The 26267-nt window shown below is 45.9% G+C and overlaps 1 protein-coding gene across 1 annotated transcript; it reads right to left on the bottom strand.

Moving 5' to 3' along the window:
* Positions 1-75: 75 nt before the first annotated feature.
* NAGPA (N-acetylglucosamine-1-phosphodiester alpha-N-acetylglucosaminidase) lies at positions 76-26104 on the bottom strand. The gene is made up of 11 exons (XM_079952849.1): positions 25943-26104; positions 23920-24405; positions 23143-23282; positions 22084-22192; positions 20797-20925; positions 20307-20515; positions 18635-18682; positions 16736-16864; positions 15866-15997; positions 2702-2753; positions 76-1896 (listed from the first exon to the last, which is right to left on the bottom strand). The coding sequence occupies exons 1-11, from the start codon at positions 26065-26067 to the stop codon at positions 1689-1691; spliced, it is 1767 nt and encodes a 588-aa protein (XP_079808975.1). The 5' UTR covers positions 26068-26104; the 3' UTR covers positions 76-1688.
* Positions 26105-26267: the final 163 nt, after the last annotated feature.

Genomic DNA, 26267 nt, shown 5'->3' with positions numbered 1-26267 from the left:
TTGTCACTATGCATCTGGAAACAATGTCAAGTCTTGGCACCCTCTTGCAGGTAGTCAAAGGACAACATTAATAACTCAAGAGGAAAAAATGTCACTTTATTGTGTAAAAAGTATATAGTCCTGATTGTATAAAAAGTATATCCCTGCACCAAACATGGATGGTTGCTGCAATTGTTCTTCAACTTTTGAAGCTAACAAAACACGCAATTTAAAATATGGCACAACATTTCACATGGGCTGCCAAAGACCCCTGGCATTACGAAGGAAGAGGCAAGGTGCAACAGAAAGAAAAAGTGGTTTATGTATTCAGGCTGAGACAGGCTTAATTTCTGCTTTAAAATAAATTATTGGAAGGCAAACCCACCTGCAGCTACATCTTACAAAATATATTACTAAAAAACTTGTCATAAGATTGTATGCTATAGGCCTAACTTAGGCCATCATACTTAAGGCGTTAAGAGTCAAGCACTCTGATAACCAGAGCTGGAAGTAAAATTCCTCACAGTGAAGCCCTTTTCATTATTAATTCTTTTAGCACTTTCTCAACATGTGATGCTGAACCAGGCTCTGGTACGTCTCCCCCCATCATGGCACAGACTGGAGCAATACAAGAACAAGTAATGAGCGCTGTGAACCAGCACACTGCTCAATTGCATCAAGCCAGTTAATTTGTAACTGGATTTAACATTATTTTTGAAGCAGCCCATTACTCTTCCCAGCGAAAGCTGCAACCACCACTTAAATAAATTAGTAAGGATGTACCCAGAATCTTCTCCTGCTCCTTGACAGCCCTGGATCTGGCCCAAGCCTGGATCCCATACCAATTGGGATTGGGGCAGAGGCATACAGGCATTGGCTGGATCCAGGCTGTCAAGGGGACATGGGAAAGAGAGGAAGGCAGCAGCCTCTGCAAAATAGCACAGGGGTGTTTGCAAGAAGGCTTTTAAACAGCCCCACTCTGCACTTTGGCTACATCCACCTGTTCTCAGCAAGGAAACACTGGTAGTTATACAGTTGCTCCTCTTTTTGAAAGCCATTTTGGCTCATGACACATCACAGGTAGGGAACCTCCAGCCCTTTTGCTGTTGCTGGGCTACAACTTGCCTCATCTGTGACCATCAGCCATGGTGGCTGAGAGTGATGGGAGTTGGAGTCGATACTGTAATGTGGTGGTTGTTTATATGTGCAGGGGATTCTATTTGGATTCCTTTACTGGAGCAGCAGAGAGGTCAAGGCCAGTCCCAGCAACTTCTAGACTTCTTTCCCCAACCTAAAACATCTGGAAGGGCAGGGGCTCATTTTGGAAAGGATGGGTCTGAGGTGGGGAACCTCAGGCCTAGAGGCCAAATCTATCCCTCTCTATCTGTCCCTCAGACAGATGGCGGATAGAGGTGTGTTTGTGGAAACTAGCCTACAGTACACAAAAAGGTAAACCTTGGGTTAACTGCTCTGCCCTCTTTCGCCTTAGGCCCTGCTCACTACTGGCAGTTTCCAAATAGGAATATGGGCCCTCAGGCTGGGAAAATGTGCGTTGCCCCTAGGCAAGGCCAATGAGAGGAGCAGTAGTCAAGTTCTACATGGAAGCCACTTGTTCCTTCTGGAAGGTTCTGCTACAGAGTGTCATCACACAAGAGTGATGGATGGGGCCTCCTGCTGGTTCTCACATCAAAGGATCACAGCCGTCTGTGTTAGGTCTCTGTGTCTTCTGTGTAGTCTTCATCCTCTCCTCCTGCAAGTGGAAAACTGTCTGATTTCCTTAACAGTTCATAGTGGAAACTGTTGGGACGCCTGTTACGGTTCTGTCGGCCTGCGGAGCTGCTGCAGCAAAAGTGCTTTATATTGAACGTGGCGCTAACCAGAAGCAGCAAGGATAAGACTCCTATAGACCATTCCTTACTGTAAAAAAACAAAATAAAAATACTATTAATAATGTTAACCGATGAAAATAATAATCAACATGTTTACAGTGCCTTAACACGCCAGCCTGCGAACTGACAATAGAAGTCAAAAGATTCCCATTTCATCCTTGTAATCACTTTGCTAAAATAGACTTGTCCCAGTGGACGAGGCTAGAACTAATGGCCTTTGGCTGCAGGAGGGGAGACTGTGCTTGAACATTAGAAGAAGCTTCCTGATGGCAAGGCCAGATGGGACCGATTCCCTAGAGAGGTGGTGAGCATCTCCCATGATGCAGATTCTTCAAAGTGGAGGCACACACTGCATAGTCAAAACTATGAAATTTGCTCCCGTGGGAGGCAACGATGGCCAACAACTTGGATAGCTTTCAAAGAGAATGGGACAAATTCATGGAGGAAAAGGCTAACAAAGGCTACCAGCTGCCGTGGCTATGCTCCACCTCCAGAGTGGTATTTCTGAATACCACTTTCTGGGATTTGCAGGTGCAGAGTGCTCAGTTCCTGCTTGCAGCCTTCCTGTAGCATTGGGTTGGCCACCGTGAGACCAGGTTGCTGGTCTAGATGGGCCACTGGCCTGATCCAGCAGACCCCTTCTTGTGTCCTGATAAGGATGGACAGCTGTCTATTGGGGGTGATCTATACTGCCTGCACTGGGCAATGGGCTGGACCACGCAGAGGTGGAGGGGGCCTTGTAGACTAGGACTCTGTGACCAGCTCTATTACAGGAGGCTAGAAAATATTACAACACACAACCACACTACAAAAGCACAAAGCACACAACTTACATTGTTGACCGAAGGCGCACACTTTCCTCATCAGCCTTCAGCAAGCACTGCCCTGTGAGAGAGAGATGCATTTAGATGCTTAATTGCCAAGCACAAGGGACAAGGCAAATCTCCAATGCAGCAAATAGACTGAAACAGATCCATGAAGCCTTAATTGTCGCGTCAGATCAAGAGCCTAGATTTCTCTTGCTGTCCTAAAAGGGATGGGCAGGACAGTTTGCTCAAGACGAACGCAGGTGACAACTGTGTAGGGGTGGGATGGCGACAAAAAAGAGACGACGCCCCTAGTGCTCTAACTTGTTTCAAGGAATTCCTTCTCAAAGAATCCATACATTCCATCGGACTCGATCCATTTGTAATCTGCTCAACTTCAAGCATTCAAAGATCAAGACATAGTAACTTTGGTTCTAATGCAACTGGAGCTTAAGCACCCTTGAAATCGACGAGATTTCCAATGGGACTCAAGCAGGTCTTAACTTCACCTGGCTCAAAGCCTCAATTTACAGTGTTTACACTCCTTGGGAAAGAGGCACCCCTGTAATGCACCAGGAATAAAGTCCGCTTCCCACCCCCCTTTTCTATACAGTGGCACCCTCCCATTTCCCATTTCTTACGGCTTTTTGACCCGTCTTCTTCCCTTGTACATTGCACCACTAGAAAGCTACCCCAAAATCCACAGGCACTCTCGAATGTAGACCAAGAAGAGAGTAGCTGGGATATATGAAGCCATCAAATCTCTTGGCCTATTCAGCACGGTACCGCTATTCTGACTGGCAGCAGCCTGGGAGAGAAAGAGCTGTCCCAGGTATAACACCACAGAGAAGAAGGACTTCCAGAGGCGGCGCGAACGGCAATGGCGGTCCTCTTCTTTCTGTGAGGAGGAGCTCCGTGGAAACCGGGTCGTCCGCTACGGCGAAGCGGAGACCCATTCGGGAAACCCGCAGGCAGCAAAAGCCTGTGGTCTCGGGACTCGGCGGGCGCCAGAAGCGGCCCCTGAAACGTTGAAGGAACCCCGTAAGGGGCTCCGGAACATGGAGGGGGTAGCGGCGCTGTGAGTCGTTTCGCAATCTGCAGAGTGAAGCCGCGCTGCTGCTGCCGGTGAGCGCTGACCTTTTTTCCTGGAAACTTCTGATTCGGAAAAGCAACAACCCGTGAGTAAAGAAGGACTTTAAAAAATTTGAGACTAAAAAATACTGAATTTGGCTGAAAGCGGAGTGACGTAAAACAGGAAGTCCGTCTTCCGCTGCCACTGAACTTCAAAGCAAAGAGCTGGAGGAGTGGGGGCATAGAAAGAACTTTTAACCTAACTGATCTGAGCACCCACTGAACTTTCCTTTAAACGAAATAAGGACTTTAAGCAATTGATTTTTTGCCCTTTATTTACTTCGTGATACCTTTCTTCTATTGGAACTACAATTTGAGTGAGAAACCCAGGTGCTGGAGCTGCCTGAGACTGAGCTGTCAGTTTGCAAGAGCTGGCTACTGTGTATTAAAATTTGCAACAATCTGAGGGGGTTTGGACTTGCTATTTTGAATCATTTGAAACACCAGTATGCACTGTTTGAAACAATGTGGCTGTCAACACTAACTCTGTTTAAAACCTGTTATTGAAGGTTCTGGGACATTAAATTTGATTTTAATAATTTTACTAGAATTGGATTCTTCCCTGAAGACATTTTAAGCTCCCCCTAGAGGATTTGGGGATTTACAGCAGTGACATTATTCTACTTTCCTTTTCCCGACCTCCTGTTTGACTGTTTTCCTCTGGGCTGCAGCTTTCTCATGGGAACAACTCAGCTTGACCTTGACTTTTAGATAACTCTGGAATGAGTGGCGCAAGAAAGAGGGGAAGAACTAGACAAACAACTTTAACAACTTTAACCTCAGCCTTGCAGACACGTAGATCATCTGTACCTACTTTGCCTTCAGAGGAAGAAGCTGCTTCTCTGCCACAGGCAGGGAAGGGAGAAACTGAGCAGTTACAATTGGAAGATATGGCCTCAGGAGCAACTGCTTCTATTTTAGAGAAAATATATGAAAAATTGGAATCTCTGGATAAGAGAGTGGAATCTTTGGACAAGAAAGCTGATGAGCAAACAGCTAAAATTGATCAAAATACAGAATGTCTAAATAAATTAACTGGACAAGTATCACAGAACGTACAAGCAATTGGGCAGTTGACGGAGGCCACAGTAGAAAATCGGAAATTGGCTGAGGACACTAGCCAAAAACTTGAAAATTTAGAACAAGAGGTAAGACCACTCTGCAAACAAGTAGGTGAACACCAGACCTATCTTTCTATGATAGAACTGCGGAACCAGGAGAGTAACTTAAGGATAAGGGCGATACCAGAAGTGGAAGAAGGCAACTTAGCTGAGTTTTTGACTAAAGAATTTTCCAAGTTTTGGAATTTAGAGGAAAAGGACTTTAAAATTGTATCAGCTTTCAGGCTTGGAAGATTTGCAAAGAAAGAGAAGCCCAGAGACTGTTTGATAACATTGAGATCAAAGGAGGAAAGGGATAAGATTTTGGGCCTACACTACGAAAAGTCACTGGACATTTTGGATAAAAGAATTGAAATTTACAAAGACATTCCTAAACAACTGTTGGACCTTAGATCTGCCTACCTTGAATTGGTTAGGTTGCTGAGGAGCAACTCAATTATCTTTAGGTGGGAGTTTCCTCAAGGACTATCCTTTACCTTCAGTGGGAAGAAGGTTAAAATTAGAACATTGGAAGATAGAGACAAATTTCTGACTGCATACGGAGAGGACCTTCAAAAAGGAATTGAATCACCCTTTGGGCCGGGAGCACCGGCGGTACCTTCACCCTTGGAACCTGAAGATCCAGCGAATAAGATACCACCCCCAGGAAAATAACCAGATTTATTCAGGATGTCTCTGCAACTCTTGAGCTGGAATATAAATGGCTGCAACATCCCGGAAAAAAGGAGGAAAATATTTCATATATTAAAAAAAGAACAATTGGACATTATTTGCTTACAAGAAACACATGTGACCAGGCTCCATAGAAAAGTGTTAATAAATAAAAGACTTGGCCAGGAATTCATATCTTCCGACAGAGTAAAGAAGAGAGGTGTGGTGATATATGCAAAAGAGAGCCTGTCACCTAAATTTTTATTTAAAGATGAACATGGAAGAATTTTGGCAATTGAGATACAGCATCAAGGAGAGAAGCTTTTGATATTAGGAATTTATGCACCAAATGAGGGGAAATCGGAATTTTACAAGAAGTTGCATGAGACTATGCTGGATTATCTGGACTATAACAACATCATCATGATGGGAGATATGAATGGGGTCGTATCAACTAACATGGATAAGTCACAAAGCCAAAATGTCACAAAAGACGGCAGACTACCAAAGACTTTTTTTGAAATGACAGACAATATGGATCTGATTGACATTTGGAGAACAAAGAACCCCTTGGGAAGAGAGGGAACATTTTTCTCTGAAGCCCAGCTGACCTGGACAAGAATCGACCAAATATGGATATCTAGAGGTCTGGCACCTAAGGCCAGAAAGGTGGAAATCTGCCCAAAGACCTGCTCCGACCATAATGCAGTAAAGATGGACATGACACTACTACCAACCGGCTCCTTTAGATGGAAGATGAATGACAATTTGTTTAGAGATCAGGAGATTGTTAAGAAGGCCCAAAAAGTTTTGAAGGATTACTTTGAGATAAATATGAACACTACGGTGGAAAAAAGAATTATCTGGGATGCAAGCAAGGCTGTGATGAGGGGGTTTTTGATACAACAGAATGCTGTAAAGAAAAGGACACAAAATGAGAGGAAAGATAAGATCTTGGAGAAAATTAAAGAACTAGAGAAGAAGCTAAGATCAAACCCGAAGTCACAGCCGATTCTGAGAGAAATTAAACTTTATCAAGCACAATACTCTAAATTGATAAACCAGGAAATAGAGTGGAAGATTAAATTAATGAAACAAAAAACTTTTGAATCGGCGAATAAATGTGGAAAATTGCTAGCTTGGCAATTGAAGAAGAGACAAAAACTAAATACAGTTACAAATTTAGAGATTGAAGGAAGAAATATTCAGAACCCTGTTGTGGTGGGATAATGAGCTGCTTGTGGGTTGAAACTCGATCCCTCAGAGCTCACTCAGTGTAGTGAAACCCTGCCTTGAGAGGAGCCCTTGAGCATGGCTCCCTCAGTCGCTGGTAGAATCTGACAGTGGGCGTTTGCGGAAGCGTTTCCAACATAAAAGCTGTTTCACAGACATGCGCCTCCTGGATTCCCTCCGTGACAGTTTCCGGCGGGGGGTGGGAGTCCTTAAGGGCTGTTCTGATACCTCCTCGCTGTTCCCACTGGAAGTATCCCAGAGCCTCCCCTCCGACTCCCTTTCCTTTGGAGCTCCCGCACTCCCCCTACTGGTTCCCTCTTCTGCTGAAGAAGAGGCTCTCCTATTCTCCTGAAGCCTTCTCACCACCTGTCCTTCCGATGGCAGTTCCCTGACATCCACCTCCCCCCCAGGGCCCCCTTCACCCCCTCCCGCCTCTTCTCTTACTGGCGGCGAGGACGGAAATCCCTGGAAGGAACTCCCCTCATCCTCCGAGGATTCAAACACTTCTAACCATGGCCTACCGCCTCTTTCCCCCTCTTCCTCTTCTTCGTCGGAATCTGTTTCCACCTCCACTTCCGACTCTGGGAACCCTTCAAATTCCCCTTCCTCATCTGTAGTCCCGAAGTGTTCCCTCCTAAACCTTGCCACTGGTTGTGGTTTACTTGGGAAACGCCGATGAAACGTTTCTATTAAAATCTCGTCTTTGACTTCCTCTGCCGGTACCCATGTGTTTTCTGACTCTTCCTCCCCCTCCCATTCTACCAAGTATTCCACCTGATTCCCCTTCCACCTGGAATCAATGATCCCTGCCACATCCATGTTGCGTTCTCTCTCTTCTATGACGGGTGTCCGGGTGACCTCCCTCTCATGTTCCCCCCACTCACACCCCTCTCTGTATGGCGACAGTAATGACCTGTGAAATACTGGGTGCAATTTCATGTGACTGGGCAATCGGAGTTTGAATGCTACTGGGTTGACCTGCTGTATGACCTCAAAGGGTCCCAACCGTTTGGGTCTCAATTTCTTACACCCTCCCTTGAACGGCAGTCCTTGGGTGGATAGCCACACCCGGTTACCCACCCTTATGGTTTCGCCTTCCCTCCTATTTCTGTCAGCTTGCTTCTTATATTCTTCTTTGGCTTTCTCTAAGTTGAGTTGGAGCTGACGGTGGATCGCTTCCATCTCTTCAACAAAATTTTCCGCTGCAGGTACACTCCACCTTCCCCCGCCCTCTCCTGGAAACGCCCGAGGATGACACCCATAATTGGCTAGAAAGGGACTCATCCCTGTGGACACGTTCTCCGCGTTGTTGTAGGCAAATTCTGCCAGAGGTAACCAGTCCACCCAATCCGTTTCTCTGTCCTTTACATAACACCTCAGATATTGTTGCAAAACCCCGTTTGCCCTTTCTGCTTGCCCATTTGTTTCTGGGTGTCTGGCGGTGGAAAAACTTACCTCCACATGCAACATGCTCATTAGTTTCCTCCAGAACCTAGAAGTAAATTGTTTTCCTCTGTCGCTCAAAACCCTCAAGGGGGCGCCATGCAACCTAAAAATGTGCTCCACAAACAACCTTGCGGTTTCTTCCGCTGTCACTGCATGTGAACAAGCTATAAAGTGGCACATCTTAGTTAGTAGATCTACCACCACCATGACCGCGGTTTTCCCTTTGGATCTCGGTAGATCGGTCATGAAGTCTATGGATACCACCTCCCATGGCCTTTCTGGGGTGGGTAAGGGTTCTAATAACCCCGCTGGCGCCAACCTCTCTCCCTTTGCTCTTTGGCACCTGTCGCATCCCCTGACATACTCCCGCACGTCCTCCCGCACCTTGGGCCACCAAAACTCCCTGGTAACCAACCACATGGTTTTGTGCTGCCCGAAGTGCCCCGCCGTGGGACTGTCATGCAACTGCTTAAGCACCCGTCCTCTTAGTTCCCCACCTGGTATGTAGAGCGCCCCTTTGTAATATAGTTTTCCGTTCTTTTCCTCAAACCCCCCTGCGTTCTCACCTGTCTCCCTGAGTTCCCTAAGTTTCTCTTGGGCATATTCATCGTTTTCAATACCCTCTACCAGTTCTCTTTGCCCCACCAATGCCGCCCCACAAACCCAGTGGTCCTCTGAGATGATATGTCTTTCTTCCGCCCCTCCTTCCCCCTCCAAGTACTCAGGTTTTCTGGAAAGAGCGTCCGCCCTGACATTCTCAGCCCCTGGCACGTAGCGAATCTCAAAATTGAACTTGGAGAACTCTTGCGCCCATCTTACTTGTCTCTGGTTCAACACTCGGGCTGTTCTCCAGTATTCTAGATTTTTGTGGTCTGTCCGCACTTGAACCTTGTGTTGCGCTCCAATCAACAGGTGTCTCCATCTCTTGAACGCTTCGTGGACAGCGAGTAATTCTCTGTCGTACACTGTATAATTCCTCTCAGACTTGTTCAATTTCCTCGAGAAGAAGGCACACGGCCTCCATTCCGACGTATTCGCTCCTGGCTGCAGAAGCACGGCCCCCACCGCTCTGTCAGACGCGTCGGTTTCCACCCTCATCGGCTGCTGCAGATCCACGTGTAAGAGTTGTTCTTCCGAAGCAAACGCCCTCTTTAAACTTTCGAAAGCTCGCTGCGCTTCTTCCGTCCAGACAAATTTCTTCTTACTGCTGAGACAATCCGTGATGGGGGCTGTTAAATGGGCGAAGTTCTTGATGAACTTCCGATAGAAGTTTCCGAACCCCAAAAACCTCTGCACATCTTTCTTAGTTTTCGGTGGCCTCCATTCCAGCACCGCTTGCACCTTGCTAGGATCCATGGCCAGCCCCTTGTCCGACAACCGGTACCCAAGGAATTCCACCTCCCTGGTGTGAAACTGACACTTCTCCAGTTTCACCCACAGCTGGTTTTCTTGCAGTTTGCTCAGTACTTCTCGCACATCTCGCACATGCTGCTCTTCATCCTCCGAGTACACCAGTACATCGTCCAAGAACGCAGCGCAGTTCTTGTACAGCAATGGCCCTAGTACGTGATTCATGAATGATTGAAATACTGCTGAACCCGCCTGGAGGCCGAAAGGCATAACGCAGTACTCAAATGCCCCCAAGGGGGTGAACATAGTGGTTTTCCACTCATCTCCCTTTCTCATACGTATCAGGTTATACGCCCCCCTCAGGTCCAGCTTGGTAAAAATCTTCCCTTTTCTCACCCGGGTCAGAATGTCATCGATTCTGGGCATAGGGAAGCTCACGGGTTCGGACACTGCGTTTAGGGCCCTGAAATCCACAATTAATCTCGGTTTGTCCGAGTTTTTTTTGTCTACAAAGAACACTGGACTACCCCCCACCGCTCGTGACTCCCTGATGAACCCACGCTTGAGGTTTTTGTCAATAAACTCCCTTAGCTCCTGCATCTCTCTGTCAGACATTGCATACACCTTGCCCACTGGCAATTGCGCTCCTGGAAGTAAGTTGATTTGGCAGTCAAAGGGTCTGTGCGGGGGTAGTTTATCTGCTTCCCTTTCGCTGAAGACGTCGGCAAAATCTGCATATTGTCGTGGTACCCTACCTTGTTCCATTGCTTCTATCTTTGCTAACGTGGCCTGAGTGCCTACTTGGCCCCCTTTTTCTGTGCAGTGTCCCATACAATGTGCTGACCCAAAGGAAACCACTCTCTGGTGCCATCCCACAAGCGGATCATGCAGCGCTAGCCAGCTCATCCCCAAAATGATGGGCGCTCCTCCCAACGTGGCTATATTAAACGCTATCCGTTCTGTGTGTCTTGCCACCCTCATTGTCATGGGGACAGTCTGCTGGTCTACTTCTCCCCCCAACAGCGCCCTCCCATCAATCGTGGTCACCTGCAGGGGTTTTTTTAAAGGAATGGTTTGTATCTGATGGGCGGCTGCAAACTCCTTACTCATAAAGTTGCAGGAGCTGCCTGAGTCTAGTAACGCCTTCACTTTTAGTGGGTGTCCGTTTGCCAGCTCCAGCAATACCTCTATTACAAGAGCTGGTCTTGGGGGTTCTGGCGTGGGCACATTTACTGTTCCTTGGCCTGGCTGCTGTGCCCCGTCGGTGGCAGCCAGGCGTTGGCTTTTACTTGCTCCTTAGCTCCTTCTCCCTCCTCCCCAACAGCTCCCGCCATTCCTTGCCATTCCTTTCTTTGCGGACATACTCTGGCAAAATGACCTGGCTGTTGGCAGAGAAAACATTTCTTGGCGCCTTTTCCCTCCTTCTTCCGCCCTTCACTGGGGTTTGAAATTGCGCGCGCGCGCGCTGTTCCGATTTCCATCGGCTCTGCTGGCAGAGAAGGCTGCTCTGGCATCTCTGGAATGCGGAAATCCCTCCAACGCTCCCCTTTCCCTTCCCGCTTCTCCAAGGCTCTGGCCTCCTGGCGTGAGCCTATGGCCAGCGCTGATTTGGTCAGAAGGTCCATAGACTCCGCCCTGGGCCCCCGGGAAAGTTCGTCTTTCACTGCCGAAGATAGTCCTTCTTCGAACAGCATTTGTATCGGTTCCGCTGACAAATCCCATCCTAATTTATGGATCAACATGGTGAACTCAGTCCAGTACTCACGGACAGATCGGTTCCCTTGTTTACACGCCATTAACTGCCTGCGCGCCACTCCCTGCTCAATCTCGCTGGAAAACATCAGATCCATGGCGCGAAAAAACTTCCTTGTGTCCCTTAGGGCTTCATTATTGGCTGCCATTAGTGGTCTCACCCAATCTCTGGCCGGGCCTTCGAGATGCCCAATCACAAAAGCAACCCTCGAATCCTCATCAGGAAAATCATCAAACTGCAGATTGAGGGCATATTGCATCTCAGTCCTGAAGGCTTGATAATTCCTGGGATCACCCCCAAACTTCTGCACCAGTCCTGGCACTTTCCTCGAGAGCTGGGCGGCTTTCCCCTTTTCTGCATCATGAGCCCTCCTCTCCTCCAACCTCGCCGTTTGCAGAGCTAACTGTACCTCCAACATCCTGTACCTTTCTTCCAGGCTAGGACCGGCTGCAGCTGCTCCCCCATCTCCGGCTCCGGCTGGGTTGCTCATGATGCCTCTCTTTGCACAAGCTGCTTTCAGGGACTGTCAGATTGCTGTGGTGGGATAATGAGCTGCTTGTGGGTTGAAACTCGATCCCTCAGAGCTCACTCAGTGTAGTGAAACCCTGCCTTGAGAGGAGCCCTTGAGCATGGCTCCCTCAGTCGCTGGTAGAATCTGACAGTGGGCGTTAGCGGAAGCGTTTCCAACATAAAAGCTGTTTCACAGACATGCGCCTCCTGGATTCCCTCCGTGACAGTTTCCGGCGGGGGGTGGGAGTCCTTAAGGGCTGTTCTGATACCTCCTCGCTGTTCCCACTGGAAGTATCCCAGAGCCTCCCCTCCGACTCCCTTTCCTTTGGAGCTCCCGCACTCCCCCTACTGGTTCCCTCTTCTGCTGAAGAAGAGGCTCTCCTATTCTCCTGAAGCCTTCTCACCACCTGTCCTTCCGATGGCAGTTCCCTGACACCTGTGGATATTAGAAAGTGCTTCCAGAGATACTTCAAAAAATTATATACTCAAGGGCCGCAAGACGAGGTTGAAATTAAACAATTTTTGGGAAAAAATGGACTACCTAAATTGTCACAAGAAAATAGATCAATCCTGAATTGCAAAATAACACGACAAGAGATTGAACAAGCCATTCAGAACATGCAATTGGGCAAATCCCCAGGGCAAGATGGGCTGACCTCCAAGTATTATAAGACATTAAAAGACTATCTGATACAACCACTGATGGAGGTTAGCAATGAAATTATGGAGGGGAAGAGGGCGCCGGAATCGTGGAAGGAAGCTTTTATCACATTGATACCAAAATCGGAAGCTGAAAAGACACAACTTAGGAACTATCGTCCCATCTCTCTTTTAAACGTGGATTACAAAATATTTGCAGACATTTTGGCAAGTAGATTTAAAAAAGTATTAAATGAAGTAATTCACAAGGACCAGGCAGGCTTTCTCCCAGGTAGACACCTGTTTGCTAATACAAGGAACATCATTGACATTTTGGAACTTTTGCAAACAGATATAAATACAAAAGCAGTGTTAATTTTTATAGATGTGGAGAAGGCCTTTGACAATATTTCCTGGAAATTTATGAAGGGAAATTAAAAAGAAATGGGAGTGGGACGGGGTTTTGAGAATGGGATTGATGCAATATATTCAGAACAAAAGGCTAAACTGATAGTTAACAATGTGGTTACAGAAGAGTTTAAAATTGAAAAAGGAACACGACAAGGCTGCCCTATTTCCCCTCTGCTATTTATTTCGGTTCTGGAGGTGCTCTTGAATATGATTAGAGGGGACCGGTTGGTGGAAGGAATTCAGGTCGGAGCGAAACAATATAAACTTAAAGCTTTTGCAGATGACCTAGTTTTGACCTTGCAGGAGCCAGAATCTAGTACGAAAAGAGTATTACAATTGATTCAAGACTTTGGTCGGGTGGCGGGATTTAAATTAAACAAACAGAAAACCAAGGTATTGGGGAAAAATTTGACAGATACAGAGTCAGAACGGTTTCAGAGAGAGACAGAATTAAATGTGGTTAAAAAAGTAAAGTACCTAGGGGTAAACATAACAGCAAAAAATCTGAATCTATTTAAGGACAATTATGAAAAATGTTGGTCAGAAATTAAGAGAGACTTAGACAGTTGGACAAAATTGAAACTTTCTTTGTTAGGCCGAATTGCTGCTATCAAGATGAATGTATTGCCAAAAATGTTGTTTTTGTTCCAAACACTACAGATTGTGGACAAGACGGAGTGCTTCCGGAAGTGGCAGAGAGATATATCTAAGTTTGTCTGGCAGGGCAAAAAGCCCAGAATTAAGTTTAAGATACTAACTGATGCGAAAGAAAGAGGGGGCTTTGCCCTGCCAGACCTAAAGTTGTACTATGAGGCCGCAGCTTTCTGCTGGCTAAAAGACTGGCTACTTCTCGAAGACACTGACGTACTGGATCTGGAAGGTTTCAACAATGCTTTTGGTTGGCATGCATACTTATGGTATGACAAGGTTAAGATCAATAAGGCCTTTAAGAACCATATTGTCAGAAAAGCAGTGTTTAATGTCTGGACAACATATAAAGACTTATTGGAAAATAAAACTCCAAGGTGGCTATCACCTCTGGAAGCTAAGGCCCGAAAAAGACCCAATATGGAGGCCAAATGGCCAAAATATGGGGAAATACTAGAAAAAGATGGAGACAATTGGAAATTGCAGAGTTTGGAGAAAATGAAGGATAAAGTGCGAGACTGGTTACACTACGCTCAGATTAAAGAAGTCTTTAAAAGTGACAAAAAGTTAGGGTTCCAGGTGGAGAAATCGAAATTGGAAACAGAACTGTTAGAACCTAAGACCAAGGTACTTTCAAGAATGTATAACTTGCTGTTAAAATGGAACACACAAGATGAAATGGTTAAATCGGCTATGATAAAGTGGGCACAGGATATTGGGTATAACATTATGTTTGAGGACTGGGAAAGGTTGTGGACCACTGGGTTGAACTTCACTGCATGTAATGCTTTGAAGGAAAATGTAATGAAAATGATATATAGATGGTACATGACCCCAGTTAAACTTGCCAAAATATACCATTTGTCTGATAACAAATGCTGGAAATGTAAAGGAAATGAAGGAACATTCTTTCACCTCTGGTGGACGTGCCCTAGAGTGAAGGCCTTCTGGGAAATGATATATAATGAGTTGAAAAAGGTATTTAAGTATACTTTCCCCAAGAAACCAGAGGCCTTCCTCCTGGGTATTGTCGGCCAGAGGGTGATAAAGAAGGACAGAACTTTTTTCCTGTATGCAACAACGGCAGCAAGGATACTCATCGCTAAGCATTGGAAAACCCAAGATCTACCCACACTGGAAGAATGGCAGATGCAACTGATAGACTATATGGAATTGGCTGAGATGACCGGCAGAATCCGAGACCTGGGAGAGGAGAGAGCTGAAGAAGATTGGAAGAAATTTAAGATTTATTTACAAAAAAACTGTAATTTGGTTGAATGTTAAGGAGGATGCTAGATCATAAATAATTGAGCACCACCAAATTAGGCGGAATTAGGACGATAAGTGAGATTGAGGAAAATATAAACCTTTTGGAGAATTATTAGATTATATTCAAATGAATGGGATACAAGAATCTAAACAAGATGATAAATTGCTGGCAAAATTTACAATGATGTAAGTGGGAGCGGGAGACGCGAGGGAGTCCAAAGAAGTTATGAAACTATGTTATGATATATGTTATACTGTTTATTATTTCTGTATTTGTATTTAAAAATCTTAATAAATATATATATAAAAATATATATATAACACCACAGAGAAGAACCATATGGCTGAGGCAGAGCAACAGCCTCACATGCAAAAGCTTCCAGGTTCAACCTCCAGTATCTCCAGGTAGGGCTAAGACAGGTAAAGGCAACCTCGGCCCTCCAGGTGTTTTGGGACTACAACTCCCATGATCCCTAGCTAACTGTACCAGTGGTCAGGGATTATGGGAATTGTAGTCTCAAAACATCTGGAGGGCCGAGGTTGCCTATGCCTGGGCTAAGATGTAAGAAAAGCACTGAGGCCTAATTTTATCAATAGAATACCTGGCCTCTAGTGAGTTGGGCTTTTATGCTGTACTTTAGAATTGGCCCCTCTCTTCAGGCTACCTGTCACTTGCCTCAATATGTTTTGTTTCTCTCAGTCAGCATGTTACACTTTTCTACTATTAAAGCTTTGCTTCATATATATATGTATGAGTGGGGAGATATTTCCCTGGCAGGAGGGCTGATTTTTAGTCAGCCCCCTCCACAACATGAGAGAGATCCCTGCCCAAAGCCCTGGAGAGCAGCTGGCAGTCAGGGAAGACAATACTGAGATTGGTGGGCCAATGAACCAGAGTCAAAATAAGGCCTCTTCCTATCTTTCCAGGACCCTTTTAAACAGGAAGCAAAAAGGCCAAGGGCCAAACCTTCCGAAAGAAAAGCTCAGGCTGTGTCTCCTCCTGAGTCACGAGGCCCCTGAGCCACCTACCTGGGAACACGTCGTCAGGCTGGGGGCATTCAGCAGAAACGTTGCAACTGCCCGTCTTCCGATCACAAGGACGCTGGTTTGGGCAGGGACAGGCATCCTGGCAGTTTGGCCCGTACCGTCCGCTGGGGCAGGCTGAGAAAACAATCACAGGGAAGACAAGTTGGCGGTTACACAATAGCAAGCAGGCCAGGGAAACACATGGCAGAATGAGGCCTGGCTCTCTGTCTTACAGCAGGGTTTTCAGGCACGGATGAGCAGCTGATTGCCAAGGCTTGCAAAGCCCTTCTGCCTTTGCCCAGAACAAGCTGTTCTTACAGAGGCTAACCAGATACCTGTGGGGAAACCAGAAAGCAGGACGTGTGTGCAAGAGCACTCTCTTCTCCTGTGGTTTCTGGCACCTGGTATTCAGAAGCATGAATACCCCGACTGTGGAAGCAGAACCGAGCCATTGTGGCTAATAACCATGAATTTGTCCAATCCATTCATGTTGGTGGTCCTCACTGCCTCCAGTGGCAGTGAGTTCCACAGTTTAACAGTGCATTGTGTGTAGAATCTGTGATGCAAACAAAGAAGATGTGGAAAGGTTGGACATTCTGCATCCACTAGCTGGCTCCACTGAGCCTCTCCTGTCAGCTAACTCGCCCATTTCTTCGGTGCTTACACCCTGTCTTCCAGCTGTCCCAATTTCTTTGGAGCCCAAAGCATGCCTCCCCACATTAAGGAATTATAAAGGCTGGGAGGGGAGCAGTGACAGTCACAAGTACCAGGTGCAGACAGTGCTGTTTTAACCAGACAGCTTTAACTCAGCAAGAAGGGAGTAGAGCAAATACGTTATCACCACAGCCAAGTTAAAATAAACAAATCTCTCACCTTCTTCGCAATGTGTGCCTTGGTACCCAGCTGAGCAATTGCAAGTTCCGTGGACAGGGTCGCAGGCACCACCATTGAGGCAGAGGCACTTCTGAAGGCAGCCATCGCCATAGGAACCAGGAGCACAGGCTATGGCAGAAGAGACAGAGGGAGGGAGGAGACCACACGCAAAACACCATGAGAACTTTGGGTGGCAAGGAATATATATTTCCTGTTTATTTGCTTTGCAAAAATTATATACAGCACTTTATTCTACAAAAAGAAAACAACCTAAAATCCTTTACAAAAAAAGAATAAAGCAATAAAATTATCAGTTAAAAACCAATTTAAAATCCTCAGAAATAAGCTAAAAGCCTAATGAAAACACATGCCAGCATTCCACAGGTGTGGGTAGGCTTGTCTAAACAAACATGTTGTAAGTAGGCGCCAGAAAGAAGCCTTTGCTGTAAGTACTCTGCCTGATGTCAATAGTGCGAGCCAAAGTGAAGGTGCTGCCATGCTAAAACGCTGCTTTCTTACAAATGCTGGACAAATATTATGTGCCACTTTTAATGGGGCCAGTTCAGAGCAGTCAAGTGGGCTTATATAGGGCAAAGCGATCTCGCAGGTAAACTGCTCCCAAGCTGTTAAGGGCTTTATATACTAACAGTAATAAACTAATTGAACTTGGCCTGGGAGGAAGCCAGTGCAGATCTTTGAGCAGAGGTGCTATATGCTGGTGGGGTGTCAGTCCCATGGGCAGCTGTGCAGCAGCATTCTGAATTGCCTGCAACTTCCAGGTCAAGAGCAAGGGAAGACCCAATATAACTGCATTATACGAAAGTAGACTATTTGTTCAATTGGCTCAGTACTGTTTGCACTGATTGGCAGCAGCTTCCATGCTTTCAGAATGGCCAACTTGCCCAGCCTTCCCCACAGACGCCAGGATTTTTTATTTATAGATGTATTTATATACCGACAATTGATACAATGCAAGGATTGTACCTGGGACCCTTCTGCATTCCAAGCACATGTTCTACCAGTGAGCTGCTCCCCTCCCAACGTGGCAGCCTCCAAATGTTGCTAGACTACAGCTCCTATCATGCCTGGCCAAAGCCTCACTTGCTGGGGCTGATGGGATCTGGAATCCAACAACAAGAACAGCCAGAGAATACCTGCTGACTTTCCCTGCTACGAAGGGTCACACACACAGTTATTCCAACCTTGCATTTAAGCACAGATGGTAAGGACCTTGCATGGACATGAGTAAGCTGGATAAGGGGGGAGCTGTGGATCTCTCCATCCCCCACATCTGTGCCAGGACAGAAAATGCAACCCATGTCATTTCTGCAGTTTGCATAAGCTCCTCCTCCTTTTGCAATAAATCACAACAATAATAAAAAACTCAGCAGTTGGTGGCCACAATGCAAGCCACCAAAAGTGCCCCCCCAAACACATGTAGCAAAGTCAAGATAGAAAAGTCAATCACGTTGTAAGTTGCCCTGGAAATATTTATTTACCGTAGTTAATTTCTATCCTGACCAAAGAATGCTTGGAGCAAGGAACACAAAGTAAAGCAATAAAAGAAGAACAAGGCAATAAAATCAATAAAACTGGAGAAAAACAGCTACTGCCAGTTCAATCAACTGCAGCGTATTTTCAAGGACTGTAACAATTCAGCTTATTATTTGGCCAAAGGGAGAAAAGTTTGTTTTGTTTTGTTTGAGTTTATACTCTGCCCCACAATGGCTGGGGCCAATGGAACTTGCGGTCCAAGACCACTGGAGGGCACTAGGTTGGCAAATGCTGCCCTAACTTTTGCAATTGGTTTCCCAAGTTACAAACTGATGCAATAAATAAATATTCACAAACACACACAACTCTCCAAAGGAAGGATTGTTAGGAAGGAAATCCAGCTACCTTCACTGCAGTTGGGGCTCTGCCAGCCAGCATCACAAAGACATCCCTCTGCAATAAAGGGGGAAACAAGAAATGGATGTGATTTTGGAGCAGTGAGATCATGGGCACAGAGAGGTAAGTTATGGCACAACTGGGAATAGAGTCACCAGTGCCGGCAAAGGAGGGGATTCAGGACAGAACGTGGGATTTTCAGATAAGCCATGCCCAAGGGGAAACAGAGGACATTTGGGGAATATTATTATTAAATTAGTCACCTTATTTTTCAATGACAACTCAAAGCAACTGAAAATATTTGAAGAAAGTAACAAACACGTAAATACATTAAAACAGCATTAACAAGTCTAAAAGACAGTTCTATTTTCCAGGGAGAAGAGTCGGTAGTAGAAGATTGGAAGAAATTTAAAGACTATCTACAGAAATATTGTAAAATTAAGGAATGTTAGAAGGATGTTGAAATGAAGTTATGTGGTTTTAGTAGTAATGTTATAAAGGAGTATTTAAAGATGGATTATTAACAGGTGAGAATGTAAAGTTATAATATATTAAGATAAATTAGTAAGATAAAAGTAAAAATGGAAAGGATTTGCTGAAATAACCAATTGAACTAGAATACAAAAAAGGGAGGTGTGAGGAGGTCAGGGAAACAAGTAAATGAAAGACAAGATATGGAAAAGTTGGTTTCTTTTTAATTGTTTTTACTTTATTGTATTTTGTATTTTTGTGTTTTTTCTGATTTTTGTAACTTTTTTGAAACTTTAATAAATATTATTTAAAAAAATAAAAATAAAAGACAGTTCTATTTAAAAACAAGCAGACTAAACCAACACAAAAAGGAAACAGATAGTTAAAAGCCAAAGGCCACTTTAAGGGGCAAAGGGGAGCCTGGGGGGCAAACACAACTCTGTCCTTCAAGATTCAGGAGGAGGAGGTGGGAAACTGCCACCACTGCTCCTATGCTGGATACCAAGCAGATGCCTCACTCTGCCCAATGGTAGAGCCAGCATCCTAACAAATCAGAACAGGTCCGAGGCTGCCTTTAACCAAAAGAAAAAGAGGAGTAAAAAAACATCCCCTGCTATATATCCAAGGGTTTTTAAAAACCCCAATTTGCCCAGAAGCAGTCTCAGCAGGAGTCCCACTTGTTAATAGCAATGTGCTTTCTATAACCCTAATTCTATAGGCAGCCTCTAAATCAATGGCGCTGTAGGGACGTGGGTGGAGCTGTGTGTTAAACCACAGAGCCTAAGACTTGCCGACCAGAAGGTCAGCAGTTCGAATCCCCACGACAGGGTGAGCTCCGGTTGCTCAGTCCCTGCTCCTGCCAATCTAGCAGTTTGAAAGCATGTCAAAGTGCAAGTAGATCAATAGGTACCGCTCCAGCGGGAAGGTAAACGGCGTTTCCGTGCGCTGCTCTGGTTCGCCAGAAGCAGCTTAGTCATGCTGGCCACATGACCCGGAAGCTGTACACCGGCTCCCTCGGCCAATAAATAGAGATGAGCGCCACAACCCCAGAGTCGGCCACAACTGGACCTAATGGTCGGGGTCCCTTTACCTTTACCTTTACTTGCTACTAGTGATGTGCTTCTATAGTCAGGCAGCCCTGACTTGGAGGCCGGGCACCTGTTCTACCTGACCCACATGCTCACACCTCTCCCAGCCTACGTGGCCTTGCCTTCTGTACAGATTCCATGCAGGGTGCAGTTGGAAGGGCCGCAGTCCAAGACATTGCATGCTGGTCCTCTCCAGAGAGCTCCGTCGCACTGGCATTCCCCAAGGACGCAGTGCCCATGTCCACTGCAGTCCGGAGGCTGGCAGGCAGGTTCATGGACACACAGGATAGTCGAAACCTGCCTAGGGCAGCGCCACATGGGGTAAGGTTCGCTGGGGAGAAAGAAATACTGATTGCACCAAAAGAAAAACAACAACAGCCAGGCTAAGCCCTAGTACACATCCTGCCCCTTCTTTAATGCTGGCAGAAATAGCGAGGTTTCTCAGCTGTAGGAACTTCTTTTGACATTGATGCAGACCCACAGAAAACTGTCTCACCCCCCAAACGTAGCCTGACCACTTCAGGACCAGAAGTGTGACAGCAGGCGGTTCTTTCTGCATTGTCCACGAGTACAGGGTCGAGTTCCCCTTCAGCAAACAGTGAAAGCACCTACCAATGATCTGAAGGGTAACTAGCAAGTGTTCCATTTAAGACCAGGGTTGCAGACCCTCCGCCGTCCAAGTTGATGGCATTGACGACGCCTTGCTGCTTCAGGAAATCAGCCATATCCCAAAGGCTGAGGCTGTGCAAACGATAAAGGGTATAGTTGTGAGAAGATGCCTTGCATTGGGGGAAGAACAAGGGCCGGCCCTATCCTTAGGGAGAGGAAGGAGGCAAATGCTGGAGAGAAGGGAGCGAAAGTTAAGTGTTAGGGCTGGATGAGCCACGTGGCATGCTCTGTTCCTGGCCTGTGGTCCTTGTGCGTAGTGGAATGTTCTGGCACATTAACAGTGTCAACGCAAGATTAAACTGTTTGTCTGCTAGGCTTTTGTACATGACTTCACCATCTGCCTCGGGCAGTGAGAAGTCTTAGGGCAGCCCTGAAAAGAGAGCCAGTGATTACTGTAGCGCAGGTAAGATAACAGCTTGGGGGTTGGGTTGGTGGGGACGACCATATATTTTCATGTGAGAGAGAATTCACGTACCACAGTAACCAACCTTTCAAACCTGGCTCTGCTTTCTTTAAGGAGGGTCAATTCAGGTCATTAAAAAAAGAAGGCTCTTTCATATAGACCTGGCTAACTAAACTGTGGTTTAATTTAATCATTTGAACCTGCCCCAGTGCCTTAGCCTGTAAGCAGTGGTTTACTACAGTTAACATAAACTAAGATTTGCAAACCAACCTCTTAGCATTATGGTCAAACTGGGATACATTAAAGAATCATACTTGTCTGGTGCTAGGCAGGCCTGGTTCATACATGACACTAAGTCCTCCGGAATTGTTTAAGCCTTAGGTTATTGTATTTTAATGTTTTGTTGGAAGCCGCCCAGAGTGGCTGGGGAAACCCAGCCAGATGGGCGGGGTATAAATAATATATTATTATTATTATTATTATTATTATTATTATTATTATTATATTGCTAAACAAACCAGAACCAAGTGTCCCTACACCATGGTTTATTGAACCACAGCTTAGTGTTATGCCCAAATATCATCACTCATTGTTGAGTCATTGTTGAGTCATAGGATGGAAATTCCCAGACACCTTCATGTTAAATGCTAGCACCTACAGTTGGATTCCTTATTTAACTTTTCTCCTGAATTGTTACTTAAATAAAAAAGGAAAACTGACCCAGAACACATCAAGGAGACAAAGAGGCCCTCCAAGCAGAGCTCAATCTGAGGCATGGATCACCTGCCCCACTAGGAGGAAGAACTTAAAAAACTACACAGACTTACCCCCTTGTATGTGTCTGCCCATCAAAGTGCGCCAGCACCAGCTGTCCTTGCCTGTCATGCCCCACGGCTGTCCTGGCAGACACAGTATTGATGAACTTGTCAAACGTACCTACCACAAAGGGGTGGGGAGAAAGAGAGACAGAATACAAATAGCTGAGAAACATAATCACTCTGCTACAAGGATGGATTTTTTAAAAAAGAAATCACAGGGCAAAACCTCTCCTTACAGCAGAATGGTGTAAGCATGTTTTGTTTTCTTAAATACTGTCTGCTTTAAGCTGGGTACCATCACAGCTCTGGTCTTTTGTTTCACCATATATAAACATATGTATTTAATTTTCATGAGCATACAGACAAGAAACATAAATGTAATGAATCATTTGAAGAGAGAATACAAGAATTCAGTTTCGCTGAAGCGTGGGCATGGTGATTATAATGAAAGAACATTAAAAAAAAACCCAGATATCTGGTTCTGGGAAGGAAATAAAAATTAATACGATTAGCTGCAGTCCATTAACCACAAGTCACTGGTGTGTTTGAGGAGGTGCAAAATGGTTTTCTTTGTTGCATGCAAATTCAATTAAACAGTATCACAAATCACCATTTGTCTTTTTGATTACCTTTTCCTAATGCTTACATCTTATATCTTAATATTTCCATTAGGGCCATGGACAGCCTTGGCCTTGAGCCTGCTGAGCCTGGGGTGGTCTAGAGCTTGCTAGGTCATGTCATGCCAGGACCTTTATGGAACATGTTCTTCCCCCGCCCAAGCCTTACTCACCAGAGGAACCAAGTACCAAGTGAATCCCATAGCTCTTCACCCACCCAACAGCGCAGAAAACATGGTAGGTGGGGGGGGGGGGCACAGAAAGGCAGTGGACCGAAGGAAAAGACACAAGACACATCAGTTCCTCTCCATTCTTGGGAGGCTACCAAGCCTTGTGGGTGCTTCCCATTATGGACAGATCAATACACGCCCCCTGTTATCACTCCTCCTCCCCTTCTGACCATCCAGTGCATCAGGCAGATAAAAGGAACAGGCCCCTTCCCCACATTTACCTGTTTCCTGCGTCTCGTCACATTCCACTGCCCGACTCTGATTCACGTAGACCTCCCCATCTCGCAAGAGCCAACCCACCCCGCTCACAAGCTGCACAAAGGGGTTGTCTTTAGCCAACACGTCCTCCTCAGAGAGGTAGCTGGAAAAGACAACAGAGGAGTCATGTTATAAGGAGGGAGAGACATTTGAAAATATTTAAAGGATAATTCCTCTCTGGGAATTGTAGCTCTGTGATGGGAACAGAGGCCCGCTCTCAGCACCTTTAATAAACCACACTTCCCAGGATCCTCTGGCAAAAGCCTTGACTGTGGTATGATACTGCTTTAATTGCCAGTGGATCAGGCTATCTCAGGAGGTGGTAGAGCTCTCCTATGAAGCAGAAGCTGAATGGCTCTCCATCCAGCCCTGAAGAGTGAGTTGAGCTAAGTATGATCACCAATGTCCCTTCCAAGTTCACAGTTCACCATGACCTGAGGAATAGCTCAGGTGGAAGAGCATGAGACTAGTAATCTCAGGGTTGTGGCTTCGAGACCCACATTGGGTGAAAGTTTCCTACGTTGCAGGGGGTTGAAACTGCATGACCCTCGTAGTCCCTTCCAAACTCCAAGTCTGTGATCATGGTATCTCCCCTGCTTTCTTGGATTTCAGAAATCCTAGAAAGTCACTGCCAGTCAGTGTTGACCATGCTAAGCTAGATGGGCCAATGGCTTGACAGGTACTATGTGATTTCCAGCTCCCCACACCTGGTTTAAAAGGAAGAGTTGCTGATTCCTTACCCAAAAACTAGAGTGCCATCCTTCCGGATGCCAAAATGAGCATTCTGAATCCCTCCGGAGGACTGGATGAGATGCCCGTCGCTCACAACATTCCCAAGGCACTCTCCGGTTTTCGTGTTGAAGTACCCCCCGTTCTGGGCCACAAGGCACTTGCCATCCCTGGCAGTCTCTTCCACCGTTGCTCGGCTGCGTTTACGGCAGCCCCCTGGCCCACCAGGCTCCAGCACAGAGAACGTCCTCAGGGGGTCCCTCACTGTAGTGAGATGGCCATAGACATGTCGACTAGTCTGACCCTTTGGAGGGATGTCAGAGATGAAGATGCTTGTGACGGTCAGTGGAAAGACAGTGCTGTTATTGCTAGGCCAGGACTCATGTGTTGTGTTGCCGTGTCGGAGAGCTTGACAGTCCCGAACGTACCGATGGTGATGCCGCGGACCGTGTCGAGGTGGAGGATACGGCAGTAATAGGTCATCGTTCAATGAATTCCTGAAATTTTACAAGTTTCCAGTGTGAATCATACAGGTTCAGACTCACTAACTTGCCCTGTCAAATCGTTTGCACCACCTTGCTTCCTTACAACATATGTTGGATACAAGGTTGACCCCAAAATGTTATTTGGAGCAAATTTCTAAAAATCTGTACAAAGCTGGGCCAAGAAATGCAAAACCCATATAATTAAATATGGACCGATAGATGGTGTCCTCAGTGTTACTACCCCTTTAACTGAAAAGCATTGCGTTACAAATAAAGTTGCAGAGTGGGACCTCCTGTTAGCTAGATATCACCTCCAAACTATGCAAGCCTCATAATGTTGTTATTATGTGAAATCTTAAATTCTAGATTATTTTTTGAATTATCATAGGATGTACTGAGGAAGGCATTTAGAACTTGGAGTATATTTGGGTGGAAGAAATGCCATCTGTTATAAGACTGGTATCCATTAGGAAACACCACCTCTCCACCTACATGGAGTGAAGATCTTTCTGAGAGAACGCCTCTGTTTCACCACAAGCAGCTCTGATGAGCCATTAAAAGCCGTTCCATTAATGCTCAGGTAATAAACACACTAAGTTTGCTCTTTTCCCATGCCTGTCATTTTACATCAAGCTAAATAGGCCAGGGGAGGGGGCTGACCCAAGAAGAAACTCTGACTCAAGGGACTGCAAACAACTGCCACTAAGCAGGCCAGAAATCAAAAGGGTGACAGGCAAGATCAGGCTTGTGCTTGGATGAGGAAGCACACTTCGAGGGCTGAACATCTATAAGTAGGCAGTTCTGCGCTAAACTAGATCCTAAGGAAACCCACATTGTGTAAGAAGATGGAGGAACACTCAGTGGATTTAAGAAAACTACCCCCCCCCCCCGTGCCTTTTAATGCAGCCTGAGAGCCAGAAATTAAGGTGCCCAGAGTTTTCTCCACCACTGAAAAACTTCACTCAATCTCTGTGTTAAAGCAACTGGAACAGAGGAAATGAAAAGCAACCATCCTAGTAGGTCTCACTCCCCCATTTCCGCCCAACAAAACTACCACCAGGTTCTAGAACAGAACTAATTTAGTTACAAAGAAGAATGTTTGAGAAAACTGGAGAGCTTCCTGCACACAGCGGAGAAAAAATCCAGATCCACAAATGTGGTAAGATTAAGATGGGGAAGTAGTGACGTGGCATACTTTTAAGGCTCTCCCAAATTAAAAAAGTTCTCTGCAAGAACTTGTATGCGTATGCATATAGACTCTCTAACCTAAAACAAAAAAACACGCTGGGAATACGGCGCTATTCCAAAATCCTCTCCTTGTTCTACTACCTTTATATTTGCAAGCAGTGTTACTTGTTCAACGGGACATCAGCCCAGGTATTGTCAATTTGATCTCTTCGGCCCTCTTATCACCTGAGTTTCCTTCACGTACAAGCACAGTTAAAGATTAGCTAAATGCGGCGGGGGTGGGAAGAGCCGGAAACTCTCACCCCCGCGCCCACAGGATGCTTAGAGGTGGAAAGGCTTCTCCTCTGGTTTGAGCACTTACCAAGCTACGGCGTGACCCTGAACTCCCAGAAAGCAGCGGAGCAGCACCATAGAAAAAACAACCAAAGCAGTCGGTCGCTGCCCCTCGCCTACTCTATGCACTAGGCGCTCTATGGAGGCCGCCATATTGAGCCTGCCGCACAGTCACATGACAAGCCATCCCGTGAAAAGTATTTCAAAAGCAGCAAAGCCAGGAGCGGAAAAAGGAAGCGTGGGTTCACCGCTCCTTCTGGTGGGCAACTAGCGGAGTCACAGAATTTGCTCGCCTGAGATTAGGAGGAGCAAGTGTCTTCTTGTTTTCGTTGTTGTTGTTTATTGTTGTGTCC

This window comes from Podarcis cretensis (assembly GCF_951804945.1).
Source record: "Podarcis cretensis genome assembly, chromosome: 14".
NCBI classification, from domain to species: Eukaryota; Metazoa; Chordata; class Lepidosauria; order Squamata; family Lacertidae; genus Podarcis; species Podarcis cretensis.
Note: the sequence above shows the minus strand (reverse complement) of the source record. Positions and strands in the feature narration are given on the sequence as shown.

Bases quoted from the DNA above. Each gene is read 5' to 3' on its own strand.
- NAGPA (XM_079952849.1), bottom strand. From the start codon at position 26,067: ATGGCGGCCTCCATAGAGCGCCTAGTGCATAGAGTAGGCGAGGGGCAG. The intron at 22,193-23,142 runs GTAAATGTGGGG...CCTTTGTGGTAG, and splicing joins TGACGAGACGCAGGAAACAG to GTACGTTTGACAAGTTCATC. The intron at 16,865-18,634 runs GTAGCTGGATTT...CTTCTGCCATAG, and splicing joins GAGCCCCAACTGCAGTGAAG to CCTGTGCTCCTGGTTCCTAT.